General features: G+C 33.4%; 1 protein-coding gene across 1 annotated transcript in view; it reads right to left on the reverse strand.

The window, feature by feature from the left end:
* Positions 1-8,676: 8,676 nt before the first annotated feature.
* The window catches only part of LOC115424967 (UNC93-like protein MFSD11), a 41,780-nt gene continuing 33,693 nt past the window's right edge, over positions 8,677-16,763 (reverse strand). Inside the window, exons 7-9 of the mRNA XM_030142395.1 lie at positions 12,842-13,016; positions 12,614-12,749; positions 8,677-9,351 (exon numbers count right to left, since the gene is read on the reverse strand). Of these exons, the coding sequence (XP_029998255.1) occupies positions 9,202-9,351; positions 12,614-12,749; positions 12,842-13,016 (461 nt within the window). The 3' untranslated portion in view covers positions 8,677-9,201. The remainder of the gene's footprint in view (positions 9,352-12,613; positions 12,750-12,841; positions 13,017-16,763) is intronic.

The following is a 16,763-nucleotide window of genomic DNA, read 5'->3' on the forward strand; positions in this document are numbered from 1 at the left end:
GAGCCGATTACCTAAAATGTTCAGTTATTGGTTGTATTAACGAACACAAGTGGCTGAACGGGACAGAAAGCTTGGTCGACAACCTGGAGGAGGTGGAGTCCTGTGCATTTAAAGGGCCAGCGCTCAAAACCACCTTTCTGGTGTCATTAGTCAGGAACACCAACACCAAAACGACCTCAGTGTCAACACGTTTTACCTCCGTTTTCGAGAGTGAGTTGAAAAATTCTGCAGAGACATCTTTAGCTACTGTAATCAGATCGTACAACGACAGTTAAGACAATGTCATCTGCAATTTTCTGGTGTGGTTGTCTTACAGCACAGGTGTCAAACATGCGGCCCGGGGCCAAATCCAGCCCACCAAAGGGTCCAGTCCGGCCCTTGGGATGAATTTGTGAAATGCAAAAATGACACTAAAATATTAATAATCCTTTTTGTTCAGGTTCCACATTCAGACTAATTCAATCTCAAGTGGGCAGGATTCAGTAAAATACTATCATAATAACATATAAATATTGACAACTCCAAATGTTTCTCTTTGTAAATGTAAATATTTTCATGTATTTACACTAAAACAAAGTATAATTTTGCAAAAAATGTGAATAACCTGAAATGTCTTAAGAGAAGTAAGTACAATTTTAACAATATTCTGTCTGTTATTAAATGTTTTGTGTGTGTTTGTAGATCTACTGTGATCTGTAAGTTCTAATGTACATGTGTAAATGATAAACTGAGGCAGAATATTGTTAAAATTACACTTATTTTTTCAGTTTGTTCATGTTATTCACATCTTTTGAAAGGATAGTTTGTAGATGTAAAGCTTTTCATAATGTAAATTAACTTTTTTTTCGCTCTAAAACAGAGAAAAGTTTGGAGTTGACATTATTTATATATTATTATGTTATTATTTTTCTGGTTTAGCCCACTGCAGATCAAATTTGGCTGAATCTGGCCCCTGAACTAAAATGAGTTTGACACCCCTGCTTTACAGTGTGTACAGTATAGTGTAGTTTTATAGCAAATGGTGACTTGACTTGCAAAATTGTCTTTTAAATTAACAATTATATGTGTAAATCAATCAAAAAAATAACTTGTTACTTACCTTTTTTTTTCAAAATTAGGTCCAGTAGGGCACAAATGTAAGGGCTATCCAATATTTATGGATCGTACTTTTACAAACAATGTTACAAAATGTCCGACCCTCCTTACATTCATCCTGGATTCTTTTATTTTGACTCTTTTGCATCAAGGTTATTATCGTTAATGAAAACTAACGAAATGATGAAAACTAGAATTGAAAAAACATTTTCATTAATTGAAATTAATTAAAAGAAAAAAACGATAACTGAAACTGTATTGTGTGTTTACAAAACTAACTAAAACGAATAAAAATTACGGATAAAATTCCCTTCTTTTTCGTCTTTGTCAATGTCGGTTTGATACGAAATCGATTTATTTTGCTCGAGCAATTTTAGCTAGCGGTACCATACGACACTTCACGGTCCATCATTTCTTGTCACTTGTCATTTACAGTTGTCTTCTGGTCCCCACTCTACCTGGAAACATGGAGACTAAAGTTGGGAGAAAGCAGCAGAGTCCTGTCTGGGATTTATTTGAATACGACGGCGAAGAAGAGAAAAGATATGAAACAACTAAACTAAAACTAAGCATTTAGAAAAAAATGAAAACTAATAAAAACTAGCAAACCTGCTCTAAAAACGAATTAAACAAACTGAATTAGAGGAAAAAAAAGTCAAAACTAAATAAAACTAAACTATGATAAAAAATCCAAAACTATTATAACCTTGTTTTGCATTCCTCTAATTTACGGCCCTCAGGCCAAAAAATTTACAAAAAACTGCTTTAAAATCACCATGTGTCAATATTTTTTTTCCTTTTTTTCTGCATAAATCTCCTAAACCACTTCAGCTCTGGTTGTATTTTTCAGTTTCCAGAGGGTTTAGATCTTATTATTACCTCCGCCAAGGAGGTTATGTTTTTGCCCGGGTTTGTTTGTTTGTTTGTCTGTTTGTTTGTTTGTTTGTTTGTTTGTTTGTTTGTTTGTTTGTTTGTTTGTCTGTCCGTTAGTGTGCAACATAACTCAAAAAGTTATGGACAGATTTGGTTGACATTTTCAGGGTTTGTTGGAAATGGGATAAGGAAGAAATGATTAAATTTTGGTGGTGATCGGGGGTGGGGGGGCCCACGGGGGGGGGGGGGGGGGGGGGGGGGGGCACTGATCAGCCTTGGCGGAGGTCTGCGCTCTCCGAGTGCTCCTAGTTGTGGTTTGCATTCCTCTAATTTACTGCCCTCAAGCCAAAAAAATTACAAAAAACTGCTTTAAAATCACTTCATATCAATATTTTTTCTCCTTTTTTCTGCATAAATCTCTTAAACCACTTCAGCTCTGGTTGTACTTTTCAGTTCCCAGAGGGTTTAGATCTTATTATTGTGGTTTGCATTCCTCTAATTTACTGCCCTCCAGCCAAAAAAATTACAAAAAACTGCTTTAAAATCACCACGTATCAATATTTTTTTTTTCCTTTTTTCTGCATAAATCTCCTAAACCACTTCAGCTCTGGTTGTATTTTTCAGTTTCCAGAGGGTTTAGATCTTATTATTGTGGTTTGCATTCCTCTAATTTACTGCCCTCCAGCCAAAAAATTTTCAAAAAAACTGCTTTAAAATCACCATGTCTCAATATTTTTTTTCCTTTTTTCTGCATAAATCTCCTAAACCACTTCAGCTCTGGTTGTATTTTTCAGTTTCCAGAGGGTTTAGATCTTATTATTGTGGTTTGCATTCCTCTAATTTACTGCCCTCCAGCCAAAAAATTTTCAAAAAAACTGCTTTAAAATCACCATGTGTCAATATTTTTTTTCCTTTTTTCTGCATAAATCTCTTAAACCACTTCAGCTCTGGTTGTATTTTTCAGTCTCCAGAGGGTTTAGATCTTATTATTGTGGTTTGCATTCCTCCAATTTACTGCCCTCCAGCCAAAAAAATTACAAAAAACTGCTTTAAAATCACTTCATATCACTATTTTTTCTCCTTTTTTCTGCATAAATCTCCTAAACCACTTCAGCTCTGGTTGTACTTTTCAGTTTCCAGAGGGTTTAGATCTTATTATTGTGGTTTGCATTCCTCTAATTTACTGCCCTCCAGCCAAAAAATTTTCAAAAAAACTGCTTTAAAATCACCATGTGTCAATATTTTTTTTCCTTTTTTCTGCATAAATCTCCTAAACCACTTCAGCTCTGGTTGTATTTTTCAGTCTCCAGAGGGTTTAGATCTTATTATTGTGGTTTGCATTCCTCTAATTTACTGCCCTCCAGCCAAAAAAATTACAAAAAACTGCTTTAAAATCACTTCATATCACTATTTTTTCTCCTTTTTTCTGCATAAATCTCCTAAACCACTTCAGCTCTGGTTGTACTTTTCAGTTTCCAGAGGGTTTAGATCTTATTATTGTGGTTTGCATTCCTCTAATTTACTGCCCTCCAGCCAAAAAATTTTCAAAAAAACTGCTTTAAAATCACCATGTGTCAATATTTTTTTTTCCTTTTTTCTGCATAAATCTCCTAAACCACTTCAGCTCTGGTTGTATTTTTCAGTTTCCATAGGGTTTAGATCCTATTATTGTGTTTATTTGATTCATTTTCCATCATTTTGTGTCTGTGTTATTATAACCCTTAGATAACAGATAATCATTTCAAAGCTTTCCACTCCAATGAGTAAGAAAATAACCAACAATTGCTGTTCTGATTTCATGTATTCCCTTCATTAAAACTTAACGCTCATGGAAATTTTATCCTCAGAACTTGAAAACTCACCTAAAAGCTTTGATTGTAAGAATGTGTTTTTGCAGAAAACAGTATAGATAGTATAGAAAATGGCACAAGTAACAGCATTAGACGTACTTATTTTCAGGTAATAGACTTAATGCAGTTACGTTCTTTTGTCCTTTTCTTTAAGTCAATAATATGAGCGCTGCCAGGATCCAATTTTGTGAGTAAATGCTGTATACTTCGCTTAGGCCATCTGTGCTTTGTTGTTGTCGTCATCTAAGTGGCACAATTGACTTAAGATCACACAAAACTGCTTACTCTCATTATAATGTGATCAATATTCAATTACCAGTGAAGTAATGCGGGACCTCCGGGCCTATAACCCTTTCTCTACAGACTACACCCATTCCTTCTGTTTGACTTTTGATTAATGGCCCCCGTGGCTCTTCATATACATCTGGAGAATAAACAGTGGATGCGGTAGATTTATTTTAAACGGTTATATACTAAGAATCAAGTGTCTCAAAGGAATACATTTCTTATTAATGCAGCTCAATCAAAGAAAACAAGAAAGAATAAAATGAAGGTATTTCATCTTATAAATAAATAGTCTGGTGGCAAACACACAGATTATAACAGGTTTTATATGCTTGTCTCCAGTGTTGTATGAATGGTTTTAGAACTGAGTTTTATTACCCCACCCGTATTGTTTTTGTTTGTTTGTTTTTTTAATGTATTTATTTTGCATACAACAACAAATCAAACATTAGGACAAGCAAAGAAAAAGGGGTTTATAAAATTAATCTCACCTCATTACAGCATTAGCATAAAGAAAGTCAATAGAAATAAAACAATAATATACAAAGTACAACAAATATATAAACAAGGTTCAGTTTGTTTCTATGTTAACATTTTAGCAGCAAAACAATTGGTTGAATTCATACCAAATTAGGTTTATAGATTGCCAGTGACCCTGAGTAGAAGTCATTACATTTTAGGAAAATTAGGTCAAAGTTCGAATTTGTTATGAATTTTTTATTTGTATTTTTTTCCCATTTACTTATAATGGCCGGAATTTCACATGTCTGTTAAAACATCAATTTTCTTTCAATTTACTTCAAACTTGCCACATATATAGAGGCAATTGACATGCTGACATCAGCTGGATCAATGCCAAAATAAGCTAAAATATGTGTGAGGGGCGGGGTTTGTTGTGGCTGGCACCACTTGTTTATTATGTGTTTTATGTACATTTTTTAATGAGGATGTATGGATGAAATCGCTATTGTTTGTTACTTCTGCTGCTATTTTGGCCAGGACACTTGCAAAAGAGGTTTTTTATCTCAACAAGCTTTTTCCTGGTTAAATAAAGCTTAATAATAATAATAATAATAATAATAATAATAATAATAATAGTTGTAGTAGTAGTAGTAATAATAATAATAATAATAATAATAATAGTTGTAGTAGTAATAATAATAATAATAATAATAATAATAATAATAATAATAATAATAGTTGTTGTAGTAGTAGTAGTAATAATAATAATAATAATAATAATAGTAGTAGTAGTAGTAGTAGTAATAATAATAATAATAATAATAATAATAATAGTTGTAATAGTAATAATAATAATAATAATAATAATAATAATAATAATAATAAAACTAACACATGGCAAAAGAGAAAATTAAATGTCCATAAGGCAGGTTACTTATATGCCTCCATCATAATCACAGAAATGTGCAACTGAATGTACTGTTTAAAAGGGTCCCACATTGCCTCTTTTATGGAACTTGCTTGTCCACTAGTACAATGGTTCTCAAACTTTTTACAGCGGAGTACCCCCTGAAACATACTTTTTTAACCAAGTACCTCCAACTCTCACTTCAGCATTTTTGATTGAAAAAAAAAAAAAAAAACTGGCAAAATTAGTTCCTGTGTCAAAGGTGTATGTTTAATATTTTCAAAACTTTGCAAATAAACAACATATATTTAACTATAATATATAACAAATATCAAATTTCTTACAGTAAATTTTGTGTGCAAAATATAAACTGAAAAGTGCCCTGTTTCACTGATAACAAAAATAAATAAATTGGTCATTAATTAATAAATGACCCTTTCATCAACAAAAAACAATTACTTAGCGACTTATATAAACTGATTTTGAATAATAAAAAATAGAAATGTTCTTAAAAAGTTTCCAAAGCTTAAACAAGATGATTGACAACCAAACTATTATATGAATGTATTTATTATGTTTTAAATTTCAGCATTAATTCTCATTATTTTTTATTCAGTACATAACGACTTATTTAAAGTATTTTTCCCCCCAAAAAATGTTAAGTACCCCCTGGGCTTCTTCCAAGTACCCCTGGAGATACATATACCCCACTTTGGGAACCCCTGCACTGGTCTAATGACAGATATTCCAGTTCAGTCCTGTATCATTGAGTTCCAGATGGAGTTTTACATGTAGTCCACGTCAGAAGAACACATTTTTCTTGCACAGAATGTAAGCATCCTGTAGAATTCCCAGTGATAGTGGCATTTGTTACTCCTAGTAGCATGCACAGTATGTCACGGAAAGGATCTTATCAATTTTGCATCCTGTACCAAACCAGAACTGCTGTTTTTTTTTTTCCTACAGGACCAGTGAGTCCTAATGAGTAGCACAGTCTGTCTCTGTTCAGGTACAATGAAGAAAGGTCTGGACGGGATGAGCCACTAAAAGATAACAGTACACTCACTGGCCATTTTATTAGGTACACCGGTTCACTTGCATTTGAATAGGCCAATCCCATGGCAGCATCTCAGTGCTTGTAGACTTGGTCAAGATGTTCTACTGAAGTCCAAACCCAGCAACAGAACGGTGAAGAAAGGTGATTTAAGTGGCTTTGAATGCTGATATAATGGTTGGGGGAGTCAGGCGGGTTGGTCTGAGTGTTGCAGAAACTGTTGATCTACTGGGATTTTCACGGAAAACCATCTCCAGGGATTACAGAGTATGGTCCAACAAAAGAAAATAGAGAAAAAGAGTATCTGTGAATTCACAACATGTTGAACTGTGAAAGAAATGGCCACAGTTTGCAGGAGCTCACTAAATTGCATTTAAAAAAAAAAAGTGGAAAACTCTCAAATTATGCTGCAACATCAGAATTTGGTATAAGCAACATGAAAACACGGACCCATCCTGCTTTGTATCAACAGTTCAATGTAATGATGGTGAGATATTTTGTTGTGATGCTCCTTAGACCAAATTGAGCTTCATTTAATCCAGGGGTGTCAAACTCATATTCAGCTAAATTTGATCTGCAGTGGGCCGGACCAGAAAAATAATAACATAATAACCTATAAATAATGACAACTCCAAATTTTTGTCTGTGCTTTAGTGTTAAAAAACCCATTAAATTATGAAAATACTTACTTTTATAAACTATCAAAAAAACAAACAAACTGGAATTTAAATTAAAAAACAAAAGAAAATTTAGTGCAATTTTAACAATATTATTCTGCAACTTCTCATTTGTCCTTGTGCATTATGGATCAGATCTACAAAGACACTAAACACTGAGGAACAGGAAGAAAAACTGCTAAAATTGTGCTGAATTTTCTTTAGACATTTCAGGTTGTTCATATTTCTTCAGGTTATTCACATTTTATGGTTACAGGATAGTTTGTAAATGTAAATATTTTCATAATTTAATGTTATTTTTTGCATTAAAAGAAAAAAAAAAGTTAATTCTAGATTTTTTTGGCTTAATTGAAGATTTTTTTACTTAATTGAAGATTTTTTATTTTTTTTTTTTTGGCTTAATTCAAAATTATTTTTTGTAAAATTTGAGATTTTTTTTTGGCTTAATTCAAAATTATTTTTTGTAAAATTTGAGATTTTTTTTTTTGGCTTAATTGAAGATTTTTTTTTTTTTTTTGCTTAATTGAAGATTTTTTTTTGGGCTTAATTGAAGATTTTTTTTTACTTTATTGAATTTTTTTTTTTTTTTTTTTTTGCTTAATTCAATTCAAGATTGTGGAATTTTTGCACTTGGCAAAAACATCCCAGGGGCTAAGCTGGACCCTTTGGCAGGCCACATTGAAAACTTGGTCACGAAAGTCTCCCGCACCTTTTACGGGAATGTTTCCAGCACTTTACCACATCTATGCTAAGAATTACTGCAGTTCTGGAGGCAAAAGTAGGTCCAGACGAGTACTTTCAAGGCGTACCTAATAAAGTGGCCACAGAGTGAAAGTAAGTAAAGTTTTCGATCATGGACTCTCATGCTCTCCCTAAAATCCTCTATGTTATGGTTTCTTCTTTTTTTGAATCACACCCATGGCATCATGAGCCTACTGGCGCCCCCCCATGCCCGATAAATCTGTGGGATCGGGGGTGGGGGTGCATAATTCTACAAGTAATGTGACGGACCTGTATGTGGAGGACGTACAGATAGAGCTGTGATAAACTGAGCCTATCTGCTGCCCCCCGTGAGCAAATCTGTGACCTTGAGGGGGTGGGGGGCAGAGATGTGCCAGACGATATGCCCCCCCCCCCCCCCCCCATTCTCACCAACCTCAATCTGTTATGTGAGTGGGGGGAGTATGTGTTGACTGATTTATCCTGTTGTGATGTACAACAGTAGTAACAGTAACACACTCACACGCACACCGATGTCACTTACGACCCCCCCCCCCCCACACACACACACACACACACCAGTTGAGAACCACTCCTCTATTTTAAAGGCTATAATCACCAGGCACATTCCTCAGTAATTGTCTATCGTATAGATTTCTATCTAAATATATCTGCAGGTGATTTTCAGTTAACATCAAGGGCACTTAAACCACAAGCTGACTACTTGATAATAAATGGTATGAGGTGTAATAAAACTGTTAAAAACTTTATTTATTAAAGATGACATCCATCCAGACACTGAAAGTTCATTAATATGCAAAAATTTACAAAACAACAGTTAATAACAAGGATTGTCAAGCATTATTTAGTTATTTACGGTTAAAATTAAAATGTCAGATTCTCAACTTGATTTATTAAAGACTTTCTGAAACATAAAACTCCAGATCCTAAATAAATGACAAACCTGAGCCAAAAGCAATGCAAGTAAGTAAAATGAGTGGTTATTTTCATGATCCTTCAGTTTGCAGAGTGCAGTTAAAAATGTATATGACAAACCATCACTGTGTGGTGTCATGTTACTAAAACATTTGACACCGATATAATACTTGTCAAATATTTAACAACAGCAACATGTTTTTTTTTTTTTTTTTATTTATCAAAGTGTTATGAATGTGACATAACTGTGACTTTCAGTGCAACATCGCGCTTTAAAAAACAGCCTGTCGTCAAATAAAAGTTGTTGATTGTCTGTCTAACAAAGCCGTTGACACTTTTTTTTCAATATTCCTGCAAATCTGTGAAGTTTTGCATCCTCTCCACCATGAAGAAGCAGAGCGTTCCAGTGAAACCCAGGGCGATCATCAGCAGGAGCTGCCACATCAGCATGAGGTAACCGCTGTAGAAGAACGCCACCGCCGCGAAAACAGACTGAACACACACACACAGATGACAACAGAGGGTCAGGTCAGTAAAAAAAAAAAAATGGACAGAAAAGATGTTATGAACAAAATGCAACGTCTCAACACTTTCTCTAAACTACAAAATATTTAAAACACTATAATGTGCATCAGTAGGTTATAGGAAACTGAATTGATCTGTATAATGCTGATGGATTTCTTTACATTTATGCCTGTTTGATATAAATGAAATAAAATTATAACAAGTGGTTCCAGGCACAACAAACCCCGCCCCCTCGCACATATTATAGCTTCTTTTGGCATCGATCCAGCTGATGTCATCATGTCTATGCATTTCCGGATGTCAGCATATCAGTTGCCTCTATATATGTGCCAAGTTTGACGTAAACTGAAACAAAATTGATGTTTTTATAGACGTTTGAAATTTCGCCCATTATAAGTAAATGGGAGAAAAACAAAAATTTAAAAAATTATTTAAAAAAATTTTGAATTTTGACCTAGTGTTCCCAAAATGTAATCACATCTGTTCTGGGTCACTGGCAATCTATAAACCCAATTGGGTATGAATTCAACCAATAGTTTTACTGCTACAGATGTGAAATTTCTCCCATTATAAGTAAATGGCAAAACAAAAAAAAAAGATTTAAAAAATTCATAAAAAATTTTAACTTTGACCTATTTTTCCCAAAATGTAATGACATCTATTCTAGGTCACTGGCAATGTATAAACCCAATTTGGTATGAATTCAACCAATAGTTTTGCTGCTACAGACATTTGAAATTTTGCCCATTATAAGTAAATGGGGAAAAACAAAAAAGATTTAACAATTTCCGAAATTTTTTAACTTTGACTTACTGTTCCCAAAATGTATTGAGATCTATTATGGCTCACTGGCAATATATAAAAAAAATTCAGTCAAAAGTGCTCTTTGGCTACTGGTTCTACTTAAAACATTGTCTGTGCATTGGAATATTCACTTTTCAGCGTCACACAAGGTCACAGGTGTCAAACATGTGGCCCGGGGGCCAAATCTGGCCCGCCATAGGGTCTATTCCGGCCTGCGGGATGAAAGTGCAAAAATGAACCTCAACAGTCAAGGTTGTCAAATTCATTTTGGTTCAGGTTCCACATACAGACCAATGTGATCTGCAGTAAAAAATAACAACACAACAACCCATAAATACGAATTTTCTTTGTGAAAAATTGTGGAAAAAATTTAAGTGAAAAAAATAACATTACACTGTGAAAATATTCACATTTACAAAACTGTTCTGTCACAATAAAATGCAAATAAATACATAAATAAAAACAAAGATGAACAACCTGAAATGTGCAATTTGAACAATATTCTGCCAGTTACTAAATGTTTGGTGCATTTATGGATCCACTGTGATCTGGAGTTGTGTTAATAATAAGAGATGGAATATTGTAGAAATTGTTCTTATTTTCGTTCCAAACTCCAAAATTTTAACAATATTCTGCCTGTTACCAAATGTTTATGTCACACTATGTGTAATGTACATGTATAAATAATAAGTCGAGGCATAATATTGTTAAAATTGCACTAATTTTTCAAATGAAATTTCTGTTTTTTTAGGTCATTCACATCTTTTTTTGTAAAATGTAAGTATTTTCTTAATTTAATTGGGGTTTTTTGTACTAAAACAAAAAGAAAAACTTGGATTTGTCATTATTTATAGGTTATTAAGTCATTATTTTACTGGTCTGGCCCACTTGAGATCAAATTGGGCTAAATATGGCCCCTGAACCAAAATGAGTTTGACACCTTTGCACTAGTGTAACATTAACAAATGTACCATACAAATATACATAAACCTATGTATACATGCACTTAAACCAACCAGCACCTCATTTGTGCTGTCATTTGTTTTCCAGTTCATCTTTTAAATGATGTAAGATTTAACACATTTTGTCTCTGAGGTAGATAATTTCCAATAAACTAAGCAAAATACATAATAAAATAAATGCTAATTCATTATTTATTTGCAGTCTAGATGCTGATTTTAGGTCCTGAGTAAAAGTGGAAATAACCTAATTGTTTTTTTGTGTGGAGTTTTAGTTTGTTTGTCTGTCTGTTAGCAAGATAACTCAAAAAGTTATGGATGGATTTTCATAAAATTTTCAAGAAATGTTGGTACCAGCACAAGGAAGAAATGATTAAATTTTGGTGGTGATCGGGGGAGGGGGCTCTCTGAGTGCTTTTCTGGTTATACAGGGTGGGGAAGCAAAATTTACAATGAACATTTAGTTGTTTTTTCTCAGCAGGCACTACGTCAGTTGTTTTGAAACCAAACATATACTGATGTCATAATCATACCTAACACTATTATCCATACCTTTTCAGAAACTTTTGCCCATATGAGTAATCAGGAAAGCAAACGTCAAAGAGTGTGTGATTTGCTGAATGCACTCGTCACACCAAAGGAGATTTCAAAAATAGTTGGAGTGTCCATAAAGACTGTTTAGAATATAAAGAAGAGAATGACTATGAGCAAAACTATTACGAGAAAGTCTGGAAGATACTATTAAAGAAGAATGGGAGAAGTTGTCACCCCAATATTTGAGGAACACTTGCGCAAGTTTCAGGAAGTGTGTGAAGGCAGTTATTGAGAAAGAAGGAGGACACAGAATAAAAACATTTTCTATTATGTCAATTTTCTTGTGGCAAATAAATTCTCATGACTTTCAATAAACTAATTGGTCATACACTGTCTTTCAATCCCTGCCTCAAAATATTGTAAATTTTGCTTCCCCACCCTGTAAACCAATTACTAATGCCCTATTAACGAGGCTTTTTTTTAATAGCATTATTTATGTTACTGGTGAAAACAGTTAATCACATAGAGAATTACATAATTAGTTTAATTCAATAAGTGAGATCAATAAGTGCATTATGAAAGGTCAATATGTATGTTAATAAGAAACTTCCTAATGGTGAATATGCTCATGTTAATATCAGATGCTTCCATTTACTTGTGTCATTTGTATTGGTTTGCAAATTATTCCGTGATGCTAAATAGTTTGTAAATTTATTCAATTTGTAAGAAAAATAGTATCATCTCTTCAAAGAAAAGATTTGAACAAAAGACGAACAAAACCCACCAGGGGCTTACGAGGCGTTTGTGGACCTTGTTCTTCTCCTTTTAATGGGGCTTCAGGTGAATTTATTTTACACTTGACAAAACAACATTTTACCTCAGCTTTGCTCAGCTCCGCTAACAATGTCTGAGAATTGGCAACGCGGGATTACCTGGATGAATTTGAAGATGGCAAAAGCAGGCGTGCTTTGCTCTGCATAAACACGGCCTAATATGCTGTAGAGCTGCGTGTTGAAACAACTGTCCCCGAGTCCGAGCAGGAAGCTGCACAGCAATGCGATGGATGCACTGAGGGAGGAAATATGGGTGGGATTAAAGCCAGGAGGAGGTCTGACCACGTCTCCTGATGTTTACTGGGAAGAATCAGAGGAATAGATTACCTTGGGGACAGATATGGGTTCTTTTGGGTGTTGGTTTTAATGACGACAGGCGCGTCATCCGGGATGTTGAGGAAGATCAGATAGAAAGCCACGAAATGGACGACCATCCCCAGAAACACCACAGAGGTCCGTCTGAAGCGATTGTTCTTGCATAACAACCCAAAGAAGCCTCCACCTGAACAAAAGAACATATATGGACACACTGCAAAAATCTTAAAAAGGTCTTAAAACAGTGGTTCCCAACCTTTTTTGGCTTGTGACCCCAGACATTCAAAACAGAGACATTTTTTTTTGGCTAAAATTAATTTGTTTTTGATCATGTAATAGTTTTCTATACTATGTTGTACATAAATGTTAATTTTAGACAATATTTAGACGATATAATGTAAATTTTTATAATTAAGTTTTAATTTTTAAATTTTTTTTTTTTAGAAATTATTAGAAATTTCAGGCAACTCCAGAAATTCAAAATGGAGACATTTTATTTGGCTAAAATTTATTTGTTTTTGATCGTGTAATAGTTTGTTATAATATGTTGCAAATAAATGATAATTTTAGGCAACATTTAGGCTATATAACGTAAATTTTTATTAGTAAGTTTTAATTTTTAATTTATTTATTTATTTTTACAAATTATTGGAAATTTCAGGCGACCCCAGAAATTCAAAATGGAGACATTTTATTTGGCTAAAAGTAATTTGTTTTTGATCGTGTAATAGTTTGCTATAATATGTTGCAAATGAACGATAATTTTAGATAACATTTAGGCAATATAACATAAATTTGTATTAGTAAGTTTTAATTTTTTAATTTTTTTTTTTTTTATAAATTATTAGAAATTTCAGGCGACCCCAGAAATTCAAAACGGAGACATTTTATTTGGCTAAAATTAATTTGTTTTTGATCGTGTAATAGTTTGTTATAATATGTTGCAAATAAATGTTAATTTTTGGCAACATTTAGGCTATATTACATAAATTTGTATTAGTAAGTTTTAATTTTTTACCAGTTACTAGAAATTTCAGGTGACCCCACGTGGGGTCCCGACCCTAAGGTTGAAAAACACTGTCTTAAAAAGTCGCAAATTTAACTTTTAGAAACCTGTAGGAACCCTGCACTGCAAAAATCTTACCAAGTGTATTTTTCTCATTTCTAGTCAAAATATCTCATCACACTTAAAATAAGACATAATCCCCTACAGAGTAACTTTTCAGTGAGATATAAGAACTTATTTTTAGACAAGAGATCTTGAAAATCTTGTTTCAAAAAATCTTACCAAGATAATTTTCACTTGTTCCATTCGCAGATTTTTTTTTTTTTTTTTTGCTTGAATTATGCAAAAAAAATCTTGAATTAAGTACAAAAAAAATGGACTTAAGCCAAAAAATCTTGAATTAAGTAAAAAAAAAAAAATCTTGAATTAAGAAAAAAAATCTGCGAATGGAACAAGTGAAAATTATCTTGGTAAGATTTCTTGAAATAAGATTTTCAAGATCTATTGTCTAAAAATCAGTTCTTATATCTCACTGAAAAGTTACTCTTTAGGTGATTATGTCTTATTTTAAGTGTGATGAGATTATTTGACTAGAAATGAGAAAAATACACTTGGTAAGATTTTGATTTTTGCAGTGTAGGGTTCCAACAGGTTTCTACAAGTTAAATTTAAGACTTTTTAAGACTACTTAGAACTGACTTTAATGCCCATTTCACAAAGGAGATTTACAAAGTATAACAAAACACACACCCTAAACCCCTCCCACACACATCTGTACTTACTAACCACATACAGTCACAGAAAAAAATTATTAGACCATCAAAAGTCATCAAAAACAATAGTTGTGCAATCAAGTCCTAACTCCTGTGTGTATCATGTGACTAAAACAGACAGAAAAGAAAACATGGAATGCCTAAAAGCACTGTTTTTGTCAGTACAATGCCATAGATGTGGATGTAAGAACTGAAGTGATTTTGGTTATTATCAAGAAAACATGGAACATGGATTGATATCAGCTCTGAAATGAAACTCTTGTGAGCTATTTTTGTTGTTATCAATATATTTGTCCAAACAAATGTACCTGTAGTTGTACCAGGCATTAAAATGAACAAGAAATTGAAGAAAACAAGGGGTGGTCTAATAATTTTTTCCGCGACTGTACATTTACCCACACCACACATATATTTATGCACACCCACACACATATATGTCTAAATATACACAAGCAGGCATATATTCCCATATTCACACATATATACTTACATACATATAGACACATACATAAATACACATATATACACACAAACACACTTTTTCCTTTTTCGTAAAGGATGTCATATTTTGTTTTTTTTTAATGGAATTCTATATTTTAAAACATTTCCCTGTGGTCTACATAAACTGTAAATGCTCTGCTTGGGTCTGAATTCTTCATTAATTCAACTCCACAGGTCCATCTTCAACCCTATTTCTGACTAATGACACCAGAAAGGTGGTTTGGAGCACTGGCCCTTTAAATGCAAATGAGCCACTTCATGCCCCACCCCCTCCAGGTTATTGGCCGTGCTACCCTGTCCCGTTTCTCCTGAGAAATGTTCGTCAGAAGTTAAGCAGGAATTAAAACAGGTTGTAGAAATCCACTCGATTTTTGCCAAAAATGAATATAAAGATAGCTTTGCAGCACCTGGAGGGTTCAAATTCAAACTTTTGGAACTATTAGGGTCCAAAAACACAAATAAATGAACCAAAGTTTAGCAAAATATGACCCCTTTAAATGAATGAATGGTCTTTTCTTCGATCAGGCTTTATTAAATTTGCACTTCCCCTTAAACTTCCCCAAGTCAGCTTTCTTGTGCAATGTGTATGTGACTATCGGCTGCATGTGTGTTGGGCTGAATGTTCTGTGATCACTTCTCACTGGGGGTTGCAGAGTTAGCAATAACTGGTTCCTAATTTCAATATAAATTGTTGGGTTGGAACGGGTAGAGCTGAGTTGACTAATGTTACTGTCTTTGCAGTTTGGACATTTAACAGACACATTTAAACACAATACAGCCAACAAGTTTATGGCAACATAACATAGCATAATATAACATAGCATAGCATAACATAACATAGCATAACATGGCATGGCATAACATAACATAACATAACATAACATAACATAACATAGCATAGCATAACATAACTTAACATAACAAGCAAAACATAGCATAGCGTAGCGTAACATAGCATAACATAACATAACATCATATAACATAACACAGCATAATATAGCATAGCATAACATAACATAGCAAGCATAACATAACAACATAACATAGCATAGCATAACATAACATAGCATAGTACAGCATAACATGACATAACATAACATAACAACATAGCAAACAAAACATAACATAGCATAAAATAAAATAACAACATAACATAGCATAACATAACAACATATCAAGCATAACATAACATAGCATAGCATAACATAGCATAGCGTAGCATAGCATAACATAACATAGCATAATATAGCATAACATAACATAGCAAGTATAACATAACAACATAACATAACAAAGCATAACATAGCATAGCATAACATAACATAGCATAGCACAGCATAGTATAACATAACATAGCATAGCATAATATAACATAACAGCAAACAAAACATAACATAACATAACATAGCATAGCATAGCATAACATAACATAACATAGCATAATATAGCATAGCATAACAACATAACATAGCATAGCATAACATAACATAGCAAACAAAACATAACATAGCATACCATAAAATAACAACATAACATAACATAACATAACATAAGACCTACCATACCACCTACCAGACCCCGCAGAAACCCTGTATTGTAACAGATTGAATCCACATCGCTGAATGTAAATCCACTAAAAAAGCTCTAAAGGACG

This window comes from Sphaeramia orbicularis, chromosome 8 (assembly GCF_902148855.1).
Source record: "Sphaeramia orbicularis chromosome 8, fSphaOr1.1, whole genome shotgun sequence".
In the NCBI taxonomy this organism is placed as follows: Eukaryota; Metazoa; Chordata; class Actinopteri; order Kurtiformes; family Apogonidae; genus Sphaeramia; species Sphaeramia orbicularis.